Genomic DNA, 14,830 nt, shown 5'->3' on the forward strand with positions numbered 1-14,830 from the left:
CTAGTAGCTATAGCAGCCATTAGCAAAAATCGCACGTGAATCCGACAGTCTGGTTGTACCAAAGATGATCAGTCAACTTGGTACATTAGGCCTGCCCACAACCGGTTCCAATCTCAGCCAGTTCTCGCTGTACCGGCCAAGATTCAAACCATCTGTGACCGACCTTAAAGGGAACAAAGCTTGGGTTCTCAATTGCATTGCATTAATGGAAACTTGAGTCTATCACTCCTTTATTCCACCACTTTCTCTTAGAAATTGTTCATAGTACCTTGCAGTCTACCCAAAAACCTGCTTCAAAGAAACAACTGAACTTATTTTTTGTTTTTTAAAATTTCCGGCATGCTGTGTAAATAGGAGCACAGAACAAACAATTGGGGGGTCTTCTCAAATTTGATTGCAAAAGGAAACTATGCTTTAAGGTTACATTTGTGTATATGTTTGCTGTAAAGCAGTATTAAACCCCAAATCAAAAATTCACTATATTGCAGCTTAGCAATCATTAGGTGTGGTGGCTGCATTTCATTTCTCTTTTTAGTTTTTTTTTTAGCTCTGATTTGACCTGTTGATCTGATCAGTAACACGCCTCCTGTATTACAGTGGCCCCACTCTGGATAATGGAACATCATAGCACCTATGGATAGTGAAATCGTCCTTCTGGGGGGAGGGCAGTGTTAGGCCCCTTTCACACCAGCGGACCCATCAGGTCTGTCTGTCCGTTTTTTCAGACGGACCCCATCAGAACACCCATTGTTCTCTATGGGGTGGCAGATGTTAATGGACATATGCCTGCTGTCATCCACCGGTATCCGATCCGGTCTGCTAAAAACAGAAGGATGGGGATAGGTTTACCATCTGTCTGACAGATCGGATGATGATGATCGGATGGAAACGGACATGCAGTCCATTTCTATTAGACTGCCCCATAGAGAGCAGCGTGCTGTGTCTGTGTCCACTCTGTATAGCGGTGCAGGCATGGATCTACCATCCACCTTCTCAGTGGAGATCAGCGGAGAGATCCACCGCTAAGCAGGCGAATCTGTTTGGATGGATCCCCCCATGTGAAAGGGGCCTAAGGTATACTAGCAAATTTAGATACACAAGCACATTGGGATAAATGAATAAATAAAAGCAGACCATTGTAAGCACCCCTGCCAGTCGTAAATGGTTTATCCCCGTAAACCAATACATTTGTAGGAGAGTTTGTTTTGTTAAAAAAAAAAAAAAAAATCAGACTTGGGCTTCTTTCACATGGTCCGCCTCCGTAGGCGGATCTGTGCTGCTCAGCAGGGGATCGTAAACACAGATCCCCACTGAGCAGGAAGGTGACAGCTCCCTCTCCGCTCTGTGTATGTCAGAGCCCCATGCATCTCTATGGGGGAATCGGATGAGAGTGGACCACTTGATCCCATCTGATCCGATCCCCTGGGCGGATGGAAAATAGGGTTTCCATCCGTCCGGATTTCACGGACAGGATCAGATGCGGATGGCAGCAGGTGTCAGCGGACATGTCTCCGCTGACATCCACTGCACCATAGGGATGCATGGGGGATCTGATCAGATTCGCCTAAAAAACTGACAGGCGGATCTGATTGGAGCGCTCGTGTGAAAGGACCCTTACTGGCTGAATCACAAGGTGAAAGTAAAAGAAAAAAAGCCTAAAGAAAAAGAAAATAAATCCAGCCATAACATCTAAGAATTGGTAAACTGCAAAATAATAAATGTTTTCTTTTGGGTTTAAGATAGCTTAGAGTTCATTAGCAATATTTCAGCAATAATATCAATAGCGTTCTGACATTGCACTTCTTTCCTGCAGCTGTTTTCAGCATTAATAAAGAAACAATCAGATCCTGTATTGTATATCCTTTATGTTAACCTACGATATATTGTGGCATTTAAGAGATTGTATTGTGCTTATCTAGTTTTAATTTATTTTCTTTCGTTTTTTTTCAATCCGTACTTCTAGAACCGGCCCCAAGGTGACATTAGTGACTGCGTATTGCTGCGCTCACATATTGCTGTGTCTTACAATCTGTCATTCATTGTCACACTTGTCATGTTTGTTTCTTATTTTCTTGTTACAGGCCTGGATCCTCCGCTTGGCCTGAGGGCCAGTAACATCTCTGACTCTGGAGCTGTTCTGCTATGGGAGCCACCAAGGGCAGACGTGGAGAGTTATATAATCACACTAACACACCACACAGGTCAGTACAGATCACACATAAACCACATATTTACACATATCAGTTATATAGAAAACATCAAATGTCAGCCTATAGAGCTGTAGAGGTAGTATACAGGTACATAAATGAGCTGACACTGTCTGTGTGTCTATAAATTACCATCTGTGCAGCAAATAATAAATAAAATCAGTATTACAAAGCTATACCGGTTACATTACAGTTGCATATCTTTGTTAAAAAAATATATATATTTTGTTTTAACACTTAAAATAATAAAAGACCAGCTTGGCATGCTCATTAGGTTGCGCTGACGCCCCAATTTTTACATTACCAACAATTTCTGTATTTAGTCCATAGTCAGTGGTGAACAGTATTTCTCATCACGTTTAACAGAGGATTCTGGGGGGTAGCTTTAGCATTTTTTTTAGAAATCATACAGCACTATAATAAATATCAAATAGAAAAAATATTACAAATGCATATCTTCGTTAAAAAAAATGTTTATTTTGTTTTAACGATTAAAATAATAAAAGACCAGCTTGGCATGCTCATTATGTTGTGCTGATGCCCCAATCTTCACATTACCAACAATTTCTGTATTCAGTCCATAGTCAGTGGTGAACGGTATTTCTCATCACGTTTAACAGAGGATTCTGGGGGGTAGTTTTAGTATTTTTTTTAGAAATTATACAGCACTATAATAAATATCAAATAGAAAAAATATTGCAATTGCATATCTTTGTTTAAAAAAAATATTTTGTTTTAACGATTAAAATAATAAAAGACCAGCTTGGCATGCTCATTAGGTTGTGCTGATGCCCCAATCTTCACATTACCAGCAATTTCTGTATTTAGTCCATAGTGAGTGGTGAACGGTATTTCTCATCACATTTAACAGAGGATTCTGGAGGGTAGTTTTAGTATTTTTTTTTAGAAATTATACAGCACTATAATAAATATCAAATAGAAAAAAATATTGCAATTGCATATCTTTGTTAAAAAAAAAATGTATTTTGTTTTAACAATTAAAATAATAAAAGACCAGCTTGGCATGCTCATTAGGTTGTGCTGATGCCCCAATCTTCACATTACCAGCAATTTCTGTATTTAGTCCATAGTCAGTGGTGAACGGTATTTCTCATCACGTTTAACAGAGGATTCTGGGGGGTAGTTTTAGTATTTTTTTAGAAATCATACAGCACTATAATAAATATCAAATAGAAAAAATATAAGAATTATAAGTCAAAGCAAAATTGTTTCTATATGCCAGTCTAAGTGGGCCTATTACCATTTGATGAAAAGCATATGTTGCTGCTTAAACTACTTGAAAGAAGCTTTGATTGAAGTGTTGCTGTTGTATATAGGCCAAGCTAATTGCAAAAGAAAAAATCAATTCCTCAATCAAATAAGTGCAGTTAGTGTATGCTGTCGCAGACACTGTCCATGGAAATCATACTGTTCCATAAAACCACATGCAGATTTAAGGTTTCCACAAGTATATTATTTAAAGAATTTGTGCATTTTCAATGTTGCCATTGAAAAGGCCCTCTCCCCCCAAGCTTCCCATGCCTTTTTGAAAGTAATTTGCGTATTAGCTCAAAAATAGCTAGCATTTATTAAAAGGATTAGCCCCTATAGACATCACTTGGATTTACTTGGGTTTGCCAAACCCTTGGTCAATCAAATCCATGCTGATTTGCTCATCCCTACTCAGCAGGATAAAATATAAACACCTACCTAGGACGATCCCAGAGCTAGCATAGTCTTCACAACCTCAGCACTATCACCCCGGTTTGTAATCTAGTGCCAGTGTCAGCAGATGCCATATAAAATAATGGCCTTCTCTATCAATGACCAGGTGCCAGGTATGAGGGTTATTCCTAGTGGTGACTTCTGGGGCATGTGCTAGATTGCAAAGCAGGATGGGTATGCCAATGCCTGAGTAACCCACACATCATAGGAGTCTGTAAACAGACATTCTAAAACATAAGAGTCTTTCATACCCACTCTCTCTCTTTTTACTATACTCAAGACTAAAATATGTTTTTTTTTTCCATATGATTAGTTAATATCTATGTTTCCAGCCAGCTGGTGAAACTTCAAGGACCTTTTCACATGTATACCAATCTAACAGCTTTGGTGATTAAGGTCTGCTGTTTACAAAGCACAATAGCTCAGGCATAGATTTACACACGTGTGAATTTTTCTGGGCCATGACTCACGTCCCCCCCCTCCCCCTCACTCCCCGCTGTGTTCATATTGAGTGGTATGGAGATTCAATCAAAAGAGAGAGTCTGAAATCAAACTGCTTTCCTTTTGAAAACCCATAATGGTATGACAACAATGCCATGAGTGCACCCTATAATAAATAGTTATATGAAGAATAAAGATCTCATATTTATCACAAAAATGGTCAAAACCAATGGAAACACATGAAACTTGTGTCAACACAAGTCAGCATGATTTGACATGCATTGATGTTCATTTTAATGTGTATTGCAATTCACTTTACATTGCGCAGCAGCACACATCATGGACGTCTATGCACCAATCAATGTGCCTTAATGTGCGTTATTGCACATGAGATGCGTCATGCTGTAACCTGCATTACATCATTTGTTTTGATGTTTTTCAACCTATTTCAATTGAAAGTTCATCAGGTGTATTTTCAATGGTGTGAATTCAGTCTTAACACATTTTAAATGGTGAGTATATAAAAAGTAGTATATATTAATAAACCCACCCAGAATCAGGGTGAAATCTGAATTACAGTATAATGTTATCATTAAGTTATACAAACATATCACTTGTAGCTAAAACCTATTACTTAAATGATTTTATCTGTGTATTTTTTATTCTATTCCTACTATAGTAATATCTTTGAAATAAGAAAGTTCTTTAAAACCCAACCCTGTGGAATTAGGAAATTATTCCTTTTAGTGGAGATACTGCAGGGGGAAAATTCACGTTTAGTCTATTGGAATGGGTCTGTGGGAAAGGAGAAACATTTTAACTTACCTGATCATCAGCTCCTCTGGCAGATGGGGCTCCCCCATGCTCCAGTGGTGGACTGTCTCTTGGTGTAATCATGTCTTGTCTTGTTTCACGTCCTGTGTGATGTCATTACATCCTGTACATCTTGATGATGTCAGCACTTTAGACTGCTGGATAGCGGAGAAGACGCTGCAGGGACTGGTTTAGCAACACGGAAAGGATGAATCACTTTAACTTACCTGATCCTCCTCTCCGCCACACTCCAGCCGTAGACTGTCTCTTGGTGTCATAATGTCTAGTAAAGGGCTATGGACTCTTGATACTGTCAAGACCTTAGACTGCTGGAACGTAGGGGAGAAGACGCTACAGGGACTGGTTTAGCAACACGGAAAGGATGAAGCACTTTAACTTACCTGATCCTCCTCTCCCCCACACTCTGGCGGTAGACTGTCTCTTTGTGTCATAATGTCCAGTAAAGGGCTATGGACTCTTAATAATGTCAAGACCTTAGACTGCTGGAATGTAGGGGAGAAGACGCTACAGGGACTGGTTTAGCAACACGGAAAGGATGAAGCGCTTTAACTTACCTGATCCTCCTCTCCCCCACACTCCATCCGTAGACTGTCTCTTTGTGTCATAACGTCCAGTAAAGGGCTATGGACTCTTAATAATGTCAAGACCTTAGACTGCTGGAACGTAGGGGAGAAGACGCTACAGGGACTGGTTTAGCAACACGGAAAGGATGAAGCACTTTAACTTACCTGATCCTCCTCTCCCCCACACTCCAGCCATAGACTGTCTCTTGGTGTCATAATGTCTAGTAAAGGACTATAGAGTATGGACTCTTGATGATGTCAAGACCTTAGACTGTTGGAACGTAGGGGAGAAGACGCTGCAGAGACTGGTCTAGCAGCATGGAGGAGTGTAGAATTGGGTAAGTATACCTACTTTAACAAATCCCCTAGACCTAAATGAGCAACTAACCCTTGCTGTATGGACCCAATCCCACTGAAAGGCATCATTTTTAAGTTTCATGCAGTTAGGCTTTAAATATAAATTGCCTAAATATGTGTTTTTTTTAATCCAATTCAGTTTCAGGAGAGACCATTCTCATTGATGGGAACAGCCAGGAGTTTCAGCTGCAAAATCTTCTCCCTCATACCCATTACTCAGTCTCCTTGTCAGCCAGCATCGGGCCTCAAGCCAGCCGGAGCTCTGGTGTCAGCTTCACCACATGTAGGTACAAATCATGGCTTGAGCCAGGGCGCTCTTATTAAACTGTATTAAATGAAAGTGAAAGGTACTGTTCATATTTCATTATGATAATTGATGCACACCTTCCATCCACCTCTCTTTTAACAGCGCAGAGTGTTGCGTGAACATTTTGTATGCTGCCTTGGCAAGACTGTGCATCTCAATATTTATCTCAGCATGATTTGTTCTGTTTTTCCTTTTCTTTCTGTTGTCATGTAATTGTATTTGAAAAACTAATAACAATTCACTGAGAAAAGGAATGCTAAAATGCATTAACTCCATTCAAATTGTATAGCCAGGAGACGCTGGTATAACCTGAGCTTCAGGGATTGTAGATTGAATTCAGAACCCATTGAGTTCAGCAGACTCCCTTCTCTGCTTGTTATAGTAATAGATAATTCACTATCTGTATTCAAAGCTACATTTTCTTTAGTTTGGATAGAGTTGGGAAAGGAAAAAAAAATTCCTGATAGTTGTGTCCACCCTAGGGAGATTCACAGGGGAGGCCAACATTTTACATTGTTGCAAAGAGAAGGCGAAGGAAAACCTTCCATTAGGGACACCTCCAGTAACAGGTGTCACTTTAGAGAACTCTCCAAAGAAAAACTTTTGACCATACACAGCCCACCCCAACTCTTTTCTACTTTAATTTCTCATGCCCTTCCCTACTCTGTTTCCATAGGAGCCAAATCCTATTTAAGCTCCATTTCAGATCATGTTGGAACCTTTTAGAACTCAAGTAGGTGATGTCATCAGAGCAATGGGAGAACATGATGAAGTGTACCCAATAAAAAGATTTCCCTTATACAGTATTCCTATTTTGATGATAAACCAACATTTTTGATTTTTCCTCATTTCAGTCTTGCTAACAATTGTCATCAAAATTCAGAGGATGAATGTTCCTGGTGGGAACACAGACAGCTAAAAAAACCTGAAAGGGATTCTAAAAATTCCCTATCTGATCCAAAAAATGTTTTGGCTATAGGTATAGGAAACAAAGAAGGTGCGTAGAGCTAGTGCATTATCCTCAAAACAGTTTTTTTTTTTATGGTATAAAACGGAGGTGAATGTACTCACAAACCAATGCTTGCATCATAGCTTAGACATAACATCATCTGTTTAAGTCCATATACGTAAATTCACAATGCTCGTAGACACATCAGACTAATGCATTTCGAGGTTACCCTCTTCTTCAGAGCCTTGTTTGGATGACTATTGGTATAGCTGAGGGACTCTAAGTGTCGGTTCACACTATGGCGATCCGACTTGGGGGGCGACTAGTGAAGTCGCCGTGCACCGCGACTTTGGCGCAACTTGCACGGACTTCACATAATGGAAGTCAATGCAAGTCGCTCCGACTTCTGTCAAAAGTAGTACAGGAGCCTTTTTCTAAGTTGGAGCGACTTGAGTCGCTCCTATTAGAACGGTTCCCGTAGCACAGAATGGACCGCTACTTGTCAGGCAACCAAGTGACCTGACAAGTCGCGGTAGTGTGAACCGACTCTTATGGTCCGATTCTGTGCCTCTCAGCCTGGTGAACCTGATCTGGAACGCAACACTTTCTTATAACTGTGTGAGCGTGCATTCCATTACACTCAGACATGAGAGGAGAATCTGCAATGTGACAGCACCAGAATGAGAGGCACGGAATCGGACCATAAGAGTCCCTCAGCTATACCAGTAGTCATCCAGACAAGGCTCTGAAGAAGAGGGTAACCTCTAAATGCATTGGCTGATGTGTCTACAAGCATTGTGAATTTACATATATGGACTTAAGCAGATAATGTTATGTCTAAGCTATGATGCAAGCATTGGTTTGTGAGTACATTCACCTCTGTTTTATACCATTAATAAAACATGTTTTGAGGATAATGCGCTAGGCCCACGCGCCTTCTTTGTTTCCTATACTTACAGTAATATCGGACATCCCCAGTCTTTTGAGAGCAGCAAGGAGCATATTATCCACATGCAGTAACATGTGAGGATAGGAGTTTGACACCACGTTGAGACTTATCGCACAGAGCAGGAGAGTGAACATAGTGACATTTTCCAAAAAAAGTTTTGGCTTTGGGTGCATTTTAAGGATAATTTTATAATAATAATATTAAGCGGTCCATAGATGTATTGAAATTTGGCCCGCTTCAGCCGCATTTCAAATTTAACAATAATAATTTATTCTGTCCATTGAAATGAAATAACCCTCAAGCGCTAATTGCACCTAGCGCTTATGCACGTTTACAGGCATCAAGCATTTTTTCTGCCAAAACGCTGCTGCTCCTAGATACACTGGTAGTGTTTTTTTTTTTCTGCCTCTAAACTCCTCTATACGCCTATGTGTGCATGGGCATATAGGCTAACATGCAGGGGCGTTTAGAGTTAGTAAAAAAAAACAGACGCCTCTAGGTGTAGCAGAAAAAACATCCAGTGTGCATGAGGCCTTATAGTGTTTTTCAATCTTTTTTTCAGTCGAGGCACCCTTCAAAATGATGGACAGTCTCAAGGCACCCTATTCTAAAATGTAAAAAACTATTCTAATAGTTTTACATAATGCAGCAACAGCGACACATGTAGGACACCCAACATTAGAGGTGATTTATTCTTCCAAAGCAAATACACTTTTGCACACTAGTACTGACTAGTATTCCAATGTTTCTCCCCTCCCTAAGTTCCTCTCCATCAGTCAACTAATGTGACCCCAGTGTTGTTGGAGAGGGGCAGGGGAGGGTCAAACAAGGATGCTGTGCTTGCAATCAACACCCTTTTTATCAACATTGATGACATCACTGGATGTTAGGATGCCGGTGGCTGGAAGGTTAAAATGGTACACAATAAAAACCTGTGGCTTTGTGTAACTAAAAGGCAGGCTTGTATACATTTTTAGGCAGTTTTAAGCACTTTGCCAAGGCACCCCAGGGTGCCTGGGCACCCTGGTTGAAAAAGGCGGTTATATATGTGTTGCTCCAGGACAAAAAGCCTTTATTCGAAGATCAGCCTCAGAGAGGAAATTTAGGTGCACGCCCTGGTTGCAACAGAAGCATATGGAAGAAATGGACTGAATGGCGACACTCCAAAAAATTAGTCCTTTACTGAAGCAAACAAAAATACAAAAATACATGAAGGATGATCATACCACAGCAGAGATGATGGTACTGGCAGTTAACGCCTTTCGCACCCAAGCTTGTGCTTAATTATAGCCTATACTAAGCACTAGCTTGGGTGTGAAACGCGTTAGCTGCCAGTGTCATCATCTCCGCTGTGGTATTATCATCCTTCATGTATTTTTTGTATTTTTGTTTTCTTCAACAAAGGACTAATTTTTTGGAGTGCCACCATCCAGTCCATTTCTTCCATCTGAGAAATTTAAACTGTGAAAAACGATAAGCTGAAGTCAACTTCAGTGAAGATCAGGTCAAAATGTTTTGAAAATTTAGTGACATATGCAACTGAAATGATATGCATATTTCATCTTTTCTAGTAAAAAAATAGTTTGGCCTCTCCCCTCCCACCTTCTGAGCTTTTCTATAGGTTTGTAAGATATAGCTTCATCAGTATTATTGGATTTACTTATTATTTTGACAGCTGATTTGTAATGGAAGCAGGGCTTTTTTTCAGCAGGAATGCGGGGGAACCAAGTTCCTCCAGAACTGATTGTATGTAATTGCAAGGCATACTGAGGTGTGCTAGAGTCTATTGATGCTAAGGAATCTTTTGTTACAGGAGTTGATCTATTTTTGTGGAGGAAGGGGGTCTATGGTTGCTGGGGAGGTACTCTGTTGCTCGTGGGAGATCTGTTGTGGCTGAGGGTGGGTCTTATGTTGCTGGGGGGTTAATTATTGCTGGGAGGGATCTACCATTGAGGGATGGGTCTTTGTTGCTAACTGCTGGAGGGTCTACTGATGCTGGCTGCTTGGGAATATATTGTTGCTAGATGGATTATTGCTAGATTATTGCTGTGGAGGTTGATTGTTGCTGGTGCGGGATCTATTATTGCTGGGGGTGGGCCTTATGTTGCAGGGGGTTGCTTGGAGGGATCTACTGTTGAGGTAGGGATCTATTGTCGCTGGGATATCCATTGTTGCTAGATCTATTTTTCTGCCTTTCTTGTTATCATTAACACATTCTGTACAAAATGAGGGTCAGTGATTGCAGCGCTGCTATAAATAATTAAATAAATATGTGTTCATAAAAACCAATATCATAAGCTAAAATGGTGATGAATCAGCCATCAATAAAGTGCCGATAAATGATTCATCACCATTTTAGCTTATGATATTGATGGCTGATTCATCACCATTTTAGCTTATGATATTGGTTTTTATGAACACATATTTATTTAATTATTTATAGCAGCGCTGCAATCACTGACCCTCATTCACCAAAGCACTAGCACTTTTCTTGCAGCAGGCAGCTAATTCTAAGCACTTAATTGATTGTTATCCCACACCCCATAAGCGCGAGGCACACAGTCCTAACACATTCTGTACAAAATACTTAGCACCACTAAATGATACTTGGTCCTGTATTCTCTAAAAGGGTGGTACTGGGAGGTGGGTAAGGGGTGAAACAAAGGAATGGTGCTCGGAGGTGGGTAGGCGACGGAGTCAATGGGTGACTCGGAAGGGAGGAGTTTCTGCACCTATTCTCTGAGAAAAAAAGTCCTGACTGGAAGTAACCTCTGCTTTTGTATTTTTTTTTTTTTTCTCGTTCAAAGTATTTTATTAGAGTTATGTACATACAATAGATACAACAGAAGTGTAAAAGGATACAACAAACATCTAAAGAAGATAGAGTCCAAATATAGTGTGGGCGAATGGTATACAAGATACAGAGAGAGTCAATGAGCGATAATGAACAGTTAATAAGTATAATAAATAATGTAGAAGTGGAAGTCAATGGGGTTGCAATAATAGTAATAGCGTGTCCGTGTCCTCCCTATGGGTCACCCCTAATGGGTTCAAGCTATGACCCAGAAGGAGAACAGGTAATGGGAACCTTCCACAAATAAAGGATCTTCGAAAAAGTTACATATCTTGACTAATAAAAATATCTCATAGAACATATGAAGAACAGCCTAATATAGCATGGCACATAGTCATCCAATTGTTCAAAATAAAGGAGGACTCAAATCTAGTAGAGAAAGTAAATTGTTGTATCGAAAGATTACTATAAACCAAATAATAAAAAAATAAAAAGAAATAGAGGGAAGGAGAAGAAAACAGAAGGCAAGAATGCCAGAAAGGAAAAAGAGTGGAAGATAGAGAAAAGAAGTGGAAGCAATTATCGGGAATAAGGCAAGGCAGAAGGAAACAATATAATAGGATGAGTAGGAATGTTACCAAGAAAGTAAGGGCTCTTTCACACGGGCGGTCCGATCAGATCCGCCTGTCAGTTTTTTAGGCGGATCTGATCGGATCCTCCATGCAGCTCTATGGGGCAGCGGGTGTCAGCGGAGGTCACCTCCGCTGACACCCGCTGCCATCCGCATCCGATCCTGTGCTGAAATCTGGACGGATGGAAACCCTATTTTTCCATCCGTTCAGTAATCGGAGCGGAGCGGATCTGATGAGAGCGGACAAGCGGTCCGCTCTCCTCCGATCCCCCATAGAGGGCAGCGGGTGCTGAGACACCTCCCTCTCCGCTCTGCAAGCGGAGACGGAGCTGTCATCCGCCCGGCTCGGCGGGGATCGCGGATCGATCCCCGCTGAGCAACACGGATCCGCCTGCGGAGGCGGACCGTGTGAAAGAAGCCTTAAACAGCTTCATTGAAGTCTGGGGAAGCATCTTGGAAATCCAAGGTTTCCAAAGAATGTCGAATTTATTCAAAGTGCCATTATCCAAGGCCGACATCTTGGCATGTTTCATCGAAATGTTCACACGTTGTTTAGTTTCACAAAAGTTTAAGGAAGAGGATTTCCATGCTTTGGCAATAGTCTGTTTAGCGGCTGTTAAGAGTTGCATAAGGAGTTTAACCACTTTACCACCGGAGGATTTTGCTGTCTTACGTCTGGGCCACTTTTTGCGATTCAGCACTGTGCGACTTTAACTGACAATTGCACGGTCATGCAACGCCGTACCCAAACGAAATTTATGTCCTTTTTTTTCCCCACAAATAGAGCTTTCTTTTGGTGGTATTTGATTACCTGTGCGATTTTTACCTTTTGTGCTATAAACAAAAAAAGAGCAACAATTTTGAAAAAATAACAATATTTTTCACATTTTTTTTATAAGAAATCCCCCCCCCCCCAAAAAATGTAAAAATCAAAACTTTTTATCATTTTAGGCCAATTTGTTTTCTACTACATATTTTTGGTAAAAAAAAATCGCAATAAGCGTATTTTGATTGGTTTGCACAAAAGTTATTGCGTTTACTAACTAAGGGAAAGATTTCTGTCGTTTTTGGTGGTTTTTTTTTTAACGAGTAATGGCGGCGATCTGCAATTTTTTTTGCGGGACTGCGACATTGCGGTGGACAGATCGGACCCTTGACTGACATTTTTTACACTTTTGGGGGTACCAGTGACATTACTACAGTAATCAGTGCTATAAATATGCACTGTTACTGTAAAAATGACACTGGCAGGGAAGGGGTTAATTTTATTGGAGAGGGAGGGGTTAATGTATGCCTGGTGCTCACTGACATGTGTGGGGGGAGGTGACTGAGTGACACAGGGACAGATCGCAGGTTTAGCTATGCTGAACCCTGCAATCTGACCCTGCCTGTCACTTAGGAGATCCGCCCGCTTTGTTTACACAAGCGAGCGGATCTCCGGACTCGATTCCCCGACGATCGGGGAAGAGCAGCGGCGATCGCCGCCGCTCCTCCCCTGGCCCGACTCTCGCTGTAACTGAATACAGCGGGAGCAAGAAGGGGGAGTGTCTGCCGACGTAGTTCTACGTCGTCAGACCTACAAGAGCCACTTTGCCGCAGTAGAGCTCTAGTGAGCAGCGGCAAAGTGGTTAAACTGAGTGCGTGTAAGAATGGTTTTAAAAGTGCAATCGTTGGGTCTGGCAGTAGTGGCATATCAATCAGCTTAGAGGCCAGTCGAAAGACTTCTCCCCAAAAAGAGGAAACAATCGGGCATAGCCACCAGGTGTAAAAGTGGGTACCAACCTCCGAACAGCCATGAAAACAGAGTGCTGAGAGTTGTGGCTTTTGTATTTCTTATCATATGTTGAGTTTGTCTAGATTTGTGACAGGTTTGCTTTAAATTGAGAAAATAACAAAATAGTAAAGGTGAAGTAACAGTATCAGAGCGAACTCACACCTTTATCAATCTGCATCTGCTTTTCTGATTTTCTTCACATACTTATTTTTTTATATAAAACTCTAGCTGTTGTATATATTGCAGTACTTCCAAACTCCCTCCATAAATTGCCGGTGCATTGCCGAGCCGAGTATAGCCTTATTGTCTCATTTAGAACGATATGTTCTCAAATACATCATGATGCTGGTGCATGAATGACCTATTAAATTATGAATAGGACTTCAGACTCAATTTGCTCAGTGACTGGTAGCCAGTGATGTTCTTTAGGGTGCAGTGATCGAATCAGTGATAGATCCTGGGCTAGGTAAATTGAATTTATTCTGCACCAAAAATATGCAAATTGCATCTATTCTGCAGCATATTTGTGTTATGATAAAGGGAAAAAGGAAATCTTTCTTGATTTATTACTGGTATTGATACTTTTGGAATCCTAAGGCGGAATCTCAGAGAATGTAGATACAGCACAATAGATCACCTGGATAATGAAGGCTGACAGTTGCAGAGAGTATTTTATATTAAAAAAATGGTATAACTGAGAAAACTAGCAATTTAGGAAGTTAATGTGTATAAGGCTCCGTTCACATATAGGCGTTTCCGATCGCGGGCAGAATTGCCGCAATTCTGCCTGTGTTTCTGAACCATTGCAAGTCGCGGGACGCCCAAACGATTCCCATGACTTGCAATGGCACCCCAAACGCAGGGCACAATTTTGCTGCGATTGTCGCCCGACAAATCACGGTAAAATCGTGCAAACAGAATTGTTGGATGCCTGACGCCCAAAAGAAGTTCAAGAACTTCTTTTGGGCGTCAGGCACCCCACAATTCTGCTTGCGCGATTTTACCGCATTATGTCAGGTGACAATCGCGCCAAAATTGCGCCCCGCGTTTGGGGTGCCATTGCAAGTCATGGAAATCGCTTGAGTGTCCCGCGACTTGCAATGGTTCGAAACCGCAGGCAGAATCGCGGCACTTCTGCCCACGATCCGAAAGACCTATATATGGCCGGAGCCTTACAGTGTCTCTAATTTGCTGCCTTTTGGTCTGTTGATTATTCGTTTGAAAGTTTCTGTCATATCTGTTCAAAAAGTGCAAACAAATATCTGTCGAGCCTGCCAGAAATCCAGTAAGCTTGTAGGT

The 14,830-nt window shown here is 41.1% G+C and overlaps 1 protein-coding gene across 1 annotated transcript in view; it reads left to right on the plus strand.

The window, feature by feature from the left end:
- Window positions 1-14,830, plus strand: part of TNR (tenascin R) — a 663,536-nt gene that overhangs the window by 547,372 nt on the left and 101,334 nt on the right. The window contains exons 14-15 of the mRNA XM_082265604.1: window positions 2,082-2,201; window positions 6,267-6,410. Of these exons, the coding sequence (XP_082121730.1) occupies window positions 2,082-2,201; window positions 6,267-6,410 (264 nt within the window). The remainder of the gene's footprint in view (window positions 1-2,081; window positions 2,202-6,266; window positions 6,411-14,830) is intronic.

The sequence above is a fragment of the Pelophylax lessonae genome, assembly GCF_965119305.1.
Source record: "Pelophylax lessonae genome assembly, chromosome: 8".
Lineage (NCBI taxonomy): Eukaryota > Metazoa > Chordata > Amphibia > Anura > Ranidae > Pelophylax > Pelophylax lessonae.